Source organism: Haemaphysalis longicornis, unplaced genomic scaffold, assembly GCF_048455015.1.
Source record: "Haemaphysalis longicornis isolate Haplotype H1 unplaced genomic scaffold, Haemaphysalis longicornis Haplotype H1 scaffold_12, whole genome shotgun sequence".
NCBI classification, from domain to species: Eukaryota; Metazoa; Arthropoda; class Arachnida; order Ixodida; family Ixodidae; genus Haemaphysalis; species Haemaphysalis longicornis.
Window position 1 is genome coordinate 51,237,978 of NW_027526225.1, and position 12,798 is coordinate 51,250,775.

Below are 12,798 nucleotides of genomic sequence, written 5' to 3' on the forward strand. Positions count from 1 at the left end.
AGAACGATAACTCGGCTAACAATCAACGCCTTTAAACCATTTTTTTTTTTGCGGCAGGACGTTCCTTGGACAGTGCTCCAGCTTTTCCGCGCGTAAAATCGCAACCTCTACAACCCTGTTTAGGGCCCCTTTAACTCGCGATGGTTCGGACGCGTGTCGTTCGCTCGGAGGAACAAGAGTGGGATTTGAAGGAGCGTCGGCGCGCACAGAAGCGCGAATGGGCGCGAAAACAACGGAAAGCTGCTGCCGCAGATCGTAAAGCCGCCGCCTCAATTCCACCTCGTCACGTAGTATATGCACGCGAATTGCAACACCGACGTGAGTCAATAACGATAATACAGTGAAAATCCGATCTAACGAAGCCACCGAAAACCGCGAATTATTTCGTTTAATCCAGAACTTCGTAAAATCAGGACTGTCATATTACAAGCAGTTGATTCCATAAATTCGATGTCTGAAGGGAGGCGTGTCCCAGCAGTTAGCATGACATCGCAATTGCGGCGGCCGCGGCGCTCGCCTGCCGATAATTGAGCAATGCAAACAAGACCGCGGTGAAAACAATAAGAAAGCCGTGGCTTGCCCTGAAGTCGTCGCACCCCAGAAGACGCGCGAAACACAGCGCTTTTTTTTGTTTTACCACTTTCCCACTGAGCGGAATGTTCTTGGCTCTCACATCCCTAAGCGTCATAAACAGGGCTTCCTCCAACTTCTTGTGCGGGGTTGTCAAGTTTTTGCTTCGACGCAATTACAGACGAAGCGGCATGGATGATGGAGTCCTTCCCCTTCAATATTGTGGAAAGTGTTCTGGCCAGGATTCCGTGGTCTGCAGCCACGGGGCTACTCAGTCAATACCGTAGAGCTCCGTATAAAAAACGAGACCAGATGCGTCGTTTTGTACCTTACGGAGCGCAATAATCTTCGTAGCGTTCTTACGAAACGCATTCAAAATTGCTGCTTTTTAAATTGTATCTGTTTCTATAAATTATTGGTTAAATCGGGAATGCCGTTGAATATATTTCGTTAATTTGAGTTTATAAAAGCATTGAGCCGCATAGGCTCCTTCGGGGGAGCTCGAATTTGTTCGTCAGATCGAGAAAATCGTAAGATAGCGTTTCATTAGATCGAGTTCTGACAATATATGAATTTACTGAAGCAAGAAAACCCCACCCTACCTACACCTTCTTATTGATAGAGCTAACAGTGAGACGAAAAGTTGAAGAATTCAGGATTGTGCTGCAGAACCGGAATTCGGCTCTAACTGACGGAGTAGAGTTTACGGCACAGGAAGCCAGCGACAATCTTACACGCATTGTCACGGAGTGTGCGGTAGAAGTCGGGGGCACGATCGCTAGACAGGATAAGGGTAGACTTTCCCAGGAGTCGGCAAAACATGACAGGCTCCACCCCAGCTGACCGAATAGAGCTATCTTTAGAAGTTAATCCATAAGCGTAAGACAGCTGACATACGGAAGTAATATAAATGGAGAGGATCGAGCGTGCTGTAGAAGAACGGAGGCAGCCTGAAAGTAGAGAAGAGGCGTCTAAGCATTGGTTAAAATGAGACGTATGCACTTAGAGACAAGCGAGGCAATGTCGTCACAAATGTGGATAAAATTGTCACAGTAGCCGAGGGTTTCTATAGAGATTTGTACATCCACGATAATACCAAGCGAGGATGTAGCTCAGAGGAGGAACACATCCCAACAGTAATGACACACGTAAAGAAGGCTTTGAAAGAAAGCAAGGGGCAAATATCCTGGTGCTGATCAGATAACAGCAGACGGGAGGGCGGGCAAATTATACTAGAAAAACTGGCAAACCTGTATACGCAATGCGTAATGACCGCAAGTGCCCCGGAATCTCGGAAGAACGCGAACATCATCCTAATCCATAAGAAAGGTGACATGAAGGACTTGAAAAATTACAGGCCGATCTGTGAGTCGTGTACAAGGTACCTACCAAGGTAATCGCTAACAGAATTTCTGTCACCTTAGATTTCAGTCAACCCAATGAAAAAGCGGGGTTTCGTAAAGGGTTTCGCAGATGTAACATTGGACCGTATTCACACGATCAATCAGGCGATAGAGAAATGCCCCGAGTATACTCAACCCCTATTTATAGCCTTCATAGATTATGAGAAAGCATTTGACTCGGTCGAAACCTCAGCAGTCATGCAGGCATTGCGGAATCAGGGTGTAGAAGAGCATTACGTCAGAATACTAGAGGGTATCTACAATGGGTCCGCAGCTACCATAGTCCTCCATAGGGAGGTCAGTAAAATACCTATAAGGAAGGGCGTCAGACAAAGCCTCTATCCAATGTTATTCACAGCATGTTCGCAAGAAGTATTGAGAACATTGGATTGGGGACAGGTGGAATACCTCAGGGGGAATACCTCAGTAACCTCAGATTTGCTGATGACGTTGCTTATCTAAGTAACTCGGGGGACTAATCGCAAAGCATGATTACCGCAAGCAGAGCAGAATCGTTGGCCTGAAAATCAATATGCAGAAAACTAAAGTAGTGATCAATAACCTCGGGAGAGCATTTAAGATAGGTGGCAAGTCAGTGGAAGTAGTAAGTAAATATATCTACTTAGGCCAAGTAGTTACCCCGGATCAAACCCAGGAGGCAGATGTGATAAGATTGGGGTGGAGTGCATTCGGCAGGCATTCTCAGATAATGATTGGCAGCCTACCATTGCACCTTAACAAGAAAGTGTATAACAGCTGTATCTTACCGGTACTCAGTACTACTACTCACCTACGGGGCAGAAACTTGGAGGCTCGCTAAAAGGGCTCAACTTAAATTTAGGACGACTCAGCGAACAATGGGTCAGAAAACAAACGCGCGTTAAGGACATATTAGTAGATATTAAGAAATTAAGGGCATGGGCAGGGCATATAATGCGAAGGCAAGATAACCGTTGGTCATTAAGGGCAACAGAGTGGGCAAGGGAAGCGTGGCAGGGGACGGCAGAAAGTTAGATGGGCAGATGAGGTCAAGCAGTTTGCGGGGATAAATTGGTCGCAGTTAGCACAAGACCGGGATAATTGGAGATCTATGGGAGAAGCCTTTTCCCTGCAGTCGGCGCACACAGATTGATGATGATAATGATGACATACACCTTGCCTGGCTTCCATATTTGCAGAGTGGAAGGGCTCTCAATTCTATTTGCCCGTGCATGTACTTGGCGCAGATATTATCATCCGTGCTAGGCAGAGCGGAGGGGGTCAGGCGACCCACGTGTTTGGTTGTGGTTATCAGAGAACTCGAGTCGGGAAGGGCGTTTCTTAACCCATTTAGACGGCAACTAGGTCTCAGTTAGGGAGAGAAAATGCTCGTGGGGAAACAATAGGATAAGCTAGGTGAAGGATGGTGCAATGGAAGGCTGCTGGCCATTGTGGTAGAGTCAGTTGCCCAAAGCACACTGAAGCACTCGACATCCTGCCGTCGGTTGGTAGGCCAGGCCCAGTGGGAACGGCCGTAACGCCGAAAAGACGGAGCTTGCAGTGAAGAGAAGTGGTCCGTGTGAAGCAGGTGAATGACCTGGTTCCTTGAAAGCAAAAAACTTTATCCACCTGAGATGAACGGTTTTCGCGAGAATAGAGCTGCCATCGACAACGTGATTTCACTGGTTTCGTCTCTAGAAGACGAATTACATAACGGATACATCCCCATTGCAGTATTCTTGGACATAAAATCGGCATTCGATTCCGTTTTCCATGATGCAATCCTAGCATCTCTTGCTGCTCTTGGCTTCGGGGGAAAACTTTATGCGTGGATAACAAACTACCTACAGGGGCGAGAACTCTTCGTGTGCACTCCAGAAGGCTCAACGTCCTACTACGCTATACAAAAAGGAGTGCCTCAAGGGGCCGTTTTGAGCCCTCTCCTGTTCAACCTGACACTCATCCACCTAAAGCGAGTCCTCCCGCATGGCGTACATACCACACTCTATGCGGACGACATCTGCATTTAGAGTGCGGCGCGGTCACGTCGCACCACACAACAAAGACTGCAGAAAGCTCTTGCGAAAATATCAGCATACCTTTCCCCAATAGGACTGCATTTATCCTCTGAGAAAAGTGTTTCGATGGCTTTTACTCGCAAGAACATGAAGCAATATCCATTAGTCCTCGGAGGCCGTACCCTGCAATATGTACGTACTCAAAGATTCCTCGGAATCTTAATAGACCGCAATATTTCGTGGGCTCCGGAGGTGAAAAGGCTCCGTACGAGAATATCTGCGATGTGAAAGATCGTCGGGTATCTTGCCGGTAGTCGACGGGGCAGTGACTGCCGTTCCATGATACTACTCTGTAAAGCCTATGTCGACGGCATACTGCGCTACAGTCTCCCTGTCCTCCAAAATCTGTCACCAACAAGCAGGAAACAGCTAGACGCGGCAAGAAACAATTGCCTCCGTATCTGCCTCGGACTTCCCAGAGGGTCGTCGTGCTTGGATACTGTCGCTGAAGCTGGCTGTCTGCCCTTGGACGTGATTAGGCTCCAAGAAACCGTGCGGATACACCTGCGACATCGGATGCACGCCAAAACCAGTACAATAACCCGACTAATAGAAAATGGGAACTCAAGTTTCGGTCGAACATTGAAGTCGTTGCACCTTTCGACTCCCACCCAGGCACCAAATTCAATGCCGTCTCATTTCCCGCCCTGGACCCTATCGCCATTGCATATTAGATGCAACATCCCGGGAATCGACTCTAAAAAGAATATGAATCAAAGCGGCTTGTTACAGTTGACACTCTGCCACATTTGCCGACTATACTCAGGCACAAAACAAATTTTTACAGACGGGTCGTGTACGCCTGGCCGCAGTTCCTCCGGGATCTTCATCTCGTCCACTGGACAGACGTTCTCTTATCGTCTCGAGCGGGCAACGTCATCTATGTCAGCCGAGCTTCACGCCATCAAGGAAGCCATCCGGTACATTCTCCGCCAACCGCTGGGGCAATGGACCATCTTCACAGATTCCAAGGCAGCCCTCCAAAGTCTACTGCGCAACGACTGCTTCAGCATTCACGAACACGCCTCTCGTGAAATAACTTACTTGCACCACCAGGCCAAAGACACTGGGCACCAAGTGACATTTCAGTGGCTACCAGGCCACTGTGGTGTTCCAGGTAATGAAAAGGCAGATGAAGCAGCTCGCAGGGGCCTTTAAATGCATAATATGAGGAAGGTCTTCTTCACCAAACATGATACCTCAGCTATGACGAAGGCACTTGTTTTAATGGAGCGGAACCGTCTCTGGTCTCTTCCAGAGCACCACTATCCGTTCTTGCAATACATAGACCCCGAGCTGAGGATTAAGCTGGCAGAGCGACTTCCGCGCCGACTAGAAACTTTGTATCACCGATTACGACTCAATGCAGCGCTTACAAAAACTTACCTGTTTCGACTTGGCGCCACCTCGAATCCTTACTGCGATAACTGCGGATCGCCAGAAACCGTGGAACACGTACTGCTAGAGTGCCCCGCTTACATGCTCGCAAGGTGCCGTTTGGAGCAGAAGATCGAACACCTACGCCCAGGACCAATCAGCCTACAAGTGCTCCTTGGCCTCTGGCACACTCCTTCAGCACAACGCAAAGCACTAAACGCGTTGTTTGAATACCTGGACGAGATCGGCGTCACTGAACTGATTTAAACTACTGAGAACATGACGTTCGTCGAACTGTTCACACAAACTACATGATGCCCTTTTTTTTACTTCTTCTCTTCTCTTCCTTCTGCCCTGTATCTATAGGGCCTTTTCTACCCTCCCATACCCATTCCCCCGCCGAGTAGCATGTCGGTGGTACGATTCCGGCAAAGCTCTCGGCTTTCTCCTCTAATAAATAGCTTTCTCTCTCTCGTACTTGAATTTTGCTGAGTGCGTGAGATCCCCCTCTGCATCATCATCAGCATCATCATAATCAGCAGCCTACTATAGGTCCACGGCAGGGCGAAGGCCACCTCCAACCGCTCCTCTCCCGCGCCGGGCGAGTCCATGCTTTGTCTCCAAATTTCCTTATTTCGACCCTCCATCGAGTTGGCTTGGCTTGGCTTGGCTTGGCTTGGCATCGGCTTGGCTCTTTTTTAGACCCGTCTCTCGCTGGCCACTCTGTCACGGGGTAGTGCACCGACTGCCATTTCGCCTACTGACATGGCGAGCCCAAGTTCATTTTCATTTCTTTATTTGAGCGATGATATCTTCTACTCTAGTTTTTCCTCTGATCCGGGAAGCTCGTTAACGGTTTCTAAGTGTTACTCCGATCATTATTCGTTCCACGGCCCGTTGAACCGACCTAAGTTTTCCTTTAAAGCTGTTTAGCGGCAAGTTGATCCGCTCCATATGTCATAAGTTTGTTTCCGAACTTCCGGCTGAAAGTTCTCCATGACTGGCAGGCCCGGACCGTTTCGTCCGCAGGCTTTCACATCTCTCCCAAAGAGGACCGCGCGCTGGAACCCGCGGCCAACGCCCCACGTGTACGAACCCAAAGGAAATGCTTTGCGCCCGGAACGCGGTGATATAGCTCAAGCAGATAGACGCCGGTTCCGTAACGCGAGGGACCCGGGTTCGATTCCTACCACGGGAAGCGCCTTTTCATTTCTTTCTACTTGGCTGCCCCAAATTCCTGGGATCTCCCTAACCACATTCTTTTCTTGATGCTTCGGGGTTTGTGTCGGCCTGAACAGCTCTGGCGATGAAATGGCCCAAAGACATCCTGTAAGCGTGTTTAGACCGCGAAGCCATGGTGGATGACCCAAAACACGTTTGGCTGGGGCGCAGTACAAACCCGCGCAAAGAAGAAAACACAATCTGTTTGGTATACGTACGAATTGGTACACTTGTCAGTTAATTAGCTTATCAAACTTGGAACGGCGACAATTCTACCGTAATCGGCAAACAAGGGGATGTCCATTCCACAGTGCACCACGGCTTTGTGATGTTGATGGTTTATAAGCTAATTAGAACTATCACTTGCAGCTACCCGCGATCTGCGCTGAAATAAAACTTGTCACGCTTGTGCAGTCATCTCAGCAGTCCACTGTCACATAATTTGTTTCCAGAGTGTTTAGATAAAGCGAGAGCTGCAGCCGTTTTTAATAACCATGCTCCTCCGGTAGACGCACATGTACTGACAGCAAACGATAGTTCCGGAGCTCTAATGAGAAGTAATGAGTCGTGATAAGAGTCGTTTTATCGGTCATTTGTTATTTAATTTCGTCTAGATAGTTTCCGTAAAACACGTGTTAGAGCCGTTTTCTGCGCCCGCAGGAAGCCCCCGTTTTGAAAGGCAGCGAGAATTTCGAATTTTTGACAATTCCACGGTGGAGTAATTGCATGGCAAGTGAACGAAATTCGGTGTTTTGATGGAGCCGCCATCACGGCCCATCGCGTTAGGATTTCTTTCCCAAGACACAGGCTGAGAGGTACAGGGCATGAGCCATGAAAGTTGGCTTTGCCGAAAATCTTTGTGGTGTGCGTATGCCGGTCACGATTTCCTTTTCTTTCTTTCTCTGTTTTGTGCGCAGCAATTTGGCGGCCGATGCGGTGTTTGACGTCGGCGTCGTAACCGAGCCAACGAAGACCGTAAGAAAACGGCGGAGGAAAATGTGGCGGAAGTGTGAGGGGGAGGGAAGTATGTTGAGCTGGGGCCGAATTCTCTAAAACGACGGGGCGTCGCTTTGAAACGACGGGGTAGCGCCATGCAAATGCATGTGTTCTGGGGTCGGGGCCGTCGCTTTGGGGTGTTTTGCGAAGGGACTGAGCCGCAGAAAAGCAGTGTGGCAAGGGCGCGAAGCGACAAGCGAAACGGCTGGGGGCAGTGGGTGTCACTTCGTGCCCTTGCCACCCCGCGCAGTTCGACGAACATGCGCTCGAGACAGGCGTGCACGAGCGCTCGGCATATTCTTCGCATATTTAACTGCGGAGTCCGTGACACAAACGATTTGCTGTACAGCTTCGCTGTTAAAATTCACCTTGGTTTCTAGATTTCGCCGCAAGTGGAAACAGCGGCGCCACAAGTACATGTCGTGGATACTCCACCACCATTGCATTCTTCATCCGTATGACGCATGTGGCACGTATCCACCCGGGGGAGTTACCACAAGTGGTCAGGCCATTTATTACACCATCAGGCGCGAACCCAAAATGTGCACAAATTGCAGAATAGGAGATATGGTGATTGCATCCGGAAGGTCTAGGACCGTGCAGTGATCGTCCCTTTTTTCTGCATCGATGACGCTGTGATTATGGCGGGTTTGTCTGGCAAGCAGGAACGCCTTCATTACGAATGTTCTGTTTGCTTTGCGAGATGATGATGCACTCGCTTTCGCTAGACGATACTGGCTTTTTGACAAAGCTCAGCCGAAGAGGAAGACGACGTTGCCATTCGCACGCGCGGCCACTTTTTTCTTCGTGTTTCTTACTTCCAATTTTCATGAAATGGTGTTCGTTTTTACTTTTTTTTTTAATTTCTTTCTCTAATCTCCTTACTTTTATTTCTCCAGTAATCCACTGCTTATCCATTCTAATATTTAAATATTTTTCTTTCCCTACAAAAACTACATAATTCCTTTCGGTAAGGCGCCCATTTCCTGGCCAATCCCCCTGAGTGGGTACGCGCCATTTCACTGGAACCACCACCACCACTGAGGGTTAACCCTCAACGAAACCGCTGAAATATTAGCTAAAACAGCTTTGGCTTTACCGATTGTAGAGGTTCTTCCCCCGTTTTCTTGGGTGTGCTGGCAGGTTATCGCCAATACCTGTTGAATCAAGATGCCTCTGATCACGGTCTGAACACTTCTCCTGAACTTGAACGTGTCAGGTTCCGCTGGAAAAGAAGTCTCTGCCAATCTCGCTTGTGCGAAGTATGGCTGACCTCTTTTCGCTCTGGTGTGCCTCCACTTAATCGGTACCTATATCGGGCAAATCTGAAAACCTCCCCGTTGTGCCACTTTTGCCAAGAAATTGAATCCGAAGAACATTTCTTCCTTTTTTGCCGCCGATTTTTTACCAACGGAGAAGGCTGCTGGAGATTCACCTGCGAAGTGTTGGACTGCATTTGACTGTACCGGTGCTTTTGTCGTTTTGGGGGCACTAGGCTGGGCCGGTGCCATGGGAACGTGTGCAACGCCATCTACTTCTTCATTGCGGAGACAGCTCGTCTGCAGTGTTAAAAATATTCCGATTAAGCTGACATTTACCTAGTTTTCCTACTCTTCCCTCTGTTGTTTTCTCGTGTTTTTCTCTCTCTCTTGAACTTAGACTAAATTCTTTCTTCTGCTCCGTTATTTTGCATCGTATGATTGTTTATAATGGAAAAAGAACTCATCTTGGCCAATACCCTTTAGTGGGTATGCGTCATTTTTCGGGCCAACACCGCCATTACCACAGAAGCCACTGCTTCTCTAGAACAAGGTACGTGAGTTCGCCTCCCGACCACTCGTCACGCTCCATCCCAGCTCCACAGGCCTCAGAACCAACGACAACGAGGTGAGCAACGGGCTCACAGATCCTACCGATCTCTGCACCACCGGAGGTGTCCGGGACTCGAACATGGAGTAGGAATTCGACGTCACCATGCCCCTCGTCCAGGAGGACAACTACGTCACAGTGGACACGTAGTTTCTGGGGGTTCTGGTGAGGCCCGCGAACCCTCAACTCCTCAAAACAGCTGTTCACCACTATACCCGTTGGTGAGGGGCAACGTGACTCTGGTGAAGCTCGTCCTGCTGGGGATTTGTTTTTTCGACGAGAAGGACCATCCAGCACCAGGCTGCTGCCTGCTGCGCACGGCAATTTAACTTCAAGGTCAACATTGAAGAGGACGTCCCTGCGGAGGACTCTGTCCGCTTTATTACTGAATCCGGCATGGAATTTTACAGGCACCAGCGAGGTGGCATCGACCCCAACGAGACTGCTGAGATGTGCGCGACACCCGGCATCGTCCTCTCGGACAGTGTCAAGTACCCCGTCTTTCACGGAGCTCACGTCTTCGGCTACCTTCTCAAAATGCTGACCCGGAAGTATTTGCGGCAGAAAGAGTCTCAATTCTTCCAGCTGCTTGGCATTTTTCGTGTATCTACGACATGAAGTGCACCATGAACGACTGCCCGGCATCTCGAGAAGCCTGCAACATGTGGCTAATACCCTGTAGGTTGACAGATTCGGGAGCCAAGACAGTATGCGTATCGGGGTAGTCTTCTTCAGCATGCAGCAAGTGTATTTTTCGGGCATAATAGACAACACATATTTCGGGCAGGTATCCGACGTGGGTGGCTTCAATTTCAGGCTCCACGGCAGCTCATATACACGGCACTGCACAATTGAGCAGCTTGGACTTGCCACCGGATACCGCCGAGGCTGGGCCCGACGCTGAGAACCTACACTTCCGAGAGAATCTAAGGAACACTGACCGCGATCGCAATGACTACATGTGTACCGTACTGGTAGCTTTTCTCGTTCTGGGCATCCCCACCAAAAATGCATGGCTTAGGCTGTGTACGTGCATGGCTATTGCTGCACACTCTGCATCTTCTGCTTCTAAAGTACGCAGCATAAGCCTCGAGCCGTTCCTTATTAATTTTTTTCCTTTCTTAGCGTCGTGCTTAGGTGCCATTATTTTTTCAGCAGTTTCTTTAGCACTTTATATTTATTGAGGTATTGTGTAATATTTTTTGCAATTTTTTCCGCTTTGCGCGAGGTGTGCAATCCGGCATCTTTTATTTTCACCAAGCGAAAATCGCTCGAAGGTTCTGCGCGAGGACTCGGAGGGTTACTCTGTGTCACAACCGGCTTTCTGGACAGCGACCTCCTCCTTGTTGCTCTTTGCGTGGATAGTAGCTTCACTTATCGTCATCATCATCATCAGCAGCAGCATCCCAAGTGGCACCAAAACATTAGAAGAACGTAATTTTTTTGTTTGGTGTTAACGTTAGAGCAATGTTCTTAATGTCATTTTTTTTAATGTTTAACTAATGTTATCAAAAACGTTACAATAATGTTTTGGAAAACATTATTTAAACGTCCACAAAACATTTTTACAGCACATTGTTAATGTTAGTGTTACATTTCCCTAACGTTGCAGCAAACAAGGTAATATCGTTCAAAAAACGTTAAAAACAATGTAAAACGTTGCATCACATTTCGCCAAACGTTATGCGAACAGTAAGAAAGCATTTCTGCAACACAAATACTTTTGAGTTACGTTTACCTAACGTTGCAGAAACACGCTGGAAAAACATTTTAAGAACAACTAAAAACGTTACGGTAACGTTTCGGCAAACATTATTGGAACTGCGAGGAAGCATTTCGACAACATATGAATTATGTTGGATTTACATTTACCTAACGTTGCAGAAAACACGCTTGAAACGATCTTTTAACGTTGCAAAACCTTTCCAGAATGTGGACGAGGAACGTTACATTGACGTTTTGCCATACGTAAGGAATGTATATCGTTTAGCATTGTTACTGTTATCCTCGTATACCGGGTACGATATATTTTAAAGCATTTTCAAAATAACAAGGGAAAGTGAAATTTCAAATAAAATTTTATTTCATTTTGCATGGTTACATATATTTTTTTATTTACACTTCATTCCTGCTGCTGTGCAGGAGAGGCTATGGATAGCACACTTAGGAAGAGGCTCCATCCAGGGGCTGGCTGCGTCTGCGTGGAAAAAGCAAGCAATTCCTACTGCAGTGCGCTGCAGCAGTAGGCTGTTTTTGCGCGAAAAAGTAGTTGCCGCCTAAGGATTTGTTTAGTTAACGAGAGCGCACACACGCACACACTAAATGGAGAGTAAACGAACAAGCAACTCGTGCTAATCATATGAACAGAAGAAAGCAAGCGCACAAAATTTTGGGTGACCTGACTCGCAACTTGAATCTCCCGAGTTCACTGTTGCTCGCTTGCGAAGTTTTATGTGTTCTGCATGGTTCATGTATTTTTACTAGGCAGAGATTAGGATGAAAAGCATTTAAATATAAATGCACTATTAAATTTTGAGAATATCAGTTTATTGCTTACCTTGTGGGTTCCTATAAGCCCAATATTTGCAAAGCGGAGCCAGTCACCAAAGATGTGTCCCGCTATCGATTGTGGCCTGGGTCACACCCGCAGCAGCTGGAAGCATAGGGCGTGACTAGTTATGGGCTGCATAGCAGTTCATAAATTCAACTACTAAAACAAATCAAAATACGCTCTCAGAAATTTTATACACTCACCAAATACTACTAGGGAACGGACTCTAAGCCTCTTGGACCTTTTTCTTCTTTTATTCCTGTCGAACTGTATATAGATGACAGCTACCTCAATCGGAACAACAAATCTGAAAATTCGCTTGGTTGTAGAAGCGACGTTTGCTCCCCCCGTCCGGCAGATCTTTCACCTAAAAAAGTGCACAAAGTGCTAAAAGGTATTACAGATGGGTCACACAAAAGAACGCACCCATTAAACACGAATGTGTGTAATGGTCCAAGTTTACTTACATAGTAAAAGGAACCAAAGTGGGAACTCATAAACGAACAACTTCGATCCTAGTCTTTCTCAGCACTGAAAAAAGTTGTTTTGCATGTTTTAATACATGCCTGGAGCAGGCTAGGGGAAGAAAGGAGGAAGAATTTGAGCATTTTACAACAACCGGGGCATTCTTTTCTTTTTGCACGAATGCAGAAGGTTCAGTTTTTCAGTCAAAGCCATCCGCATCATTGCAGCCACTAAATTTGTAAGCGAATTCACTTTAACCATGGGTTTTGTTTTTTCACGCTCAGCGTTG

At 47.5% G+C, this 12,798-nt stretch overlaps 1 protein-coding gene across 1 annotated transcript in view; it reads left to right on the forward strand.

Moving 5' to 3' along the window:
* The first annotated feature begins 9,598 nt into the window (after window positions 1-9,598).
* Window positions 9,599-12,798, forward strand: part of LOC144161603 (uncharacterized) — a 38,244-nt gene continuing 35,044 nt past the window's right edge. The window contains exons 1-2 of the mRNA XM_077692241.1: window positions 9,599-9,639; window positions 9,778-10,044. Coding sequence (XP_077548367.1) covers window positions 9,599-9,639; window positions 9,778-10,044 — 308 coding nt within the window. The remainder of the gene's footprint in view (window positions 9,640-9,777; window positions 10,045-12,798) is intronic.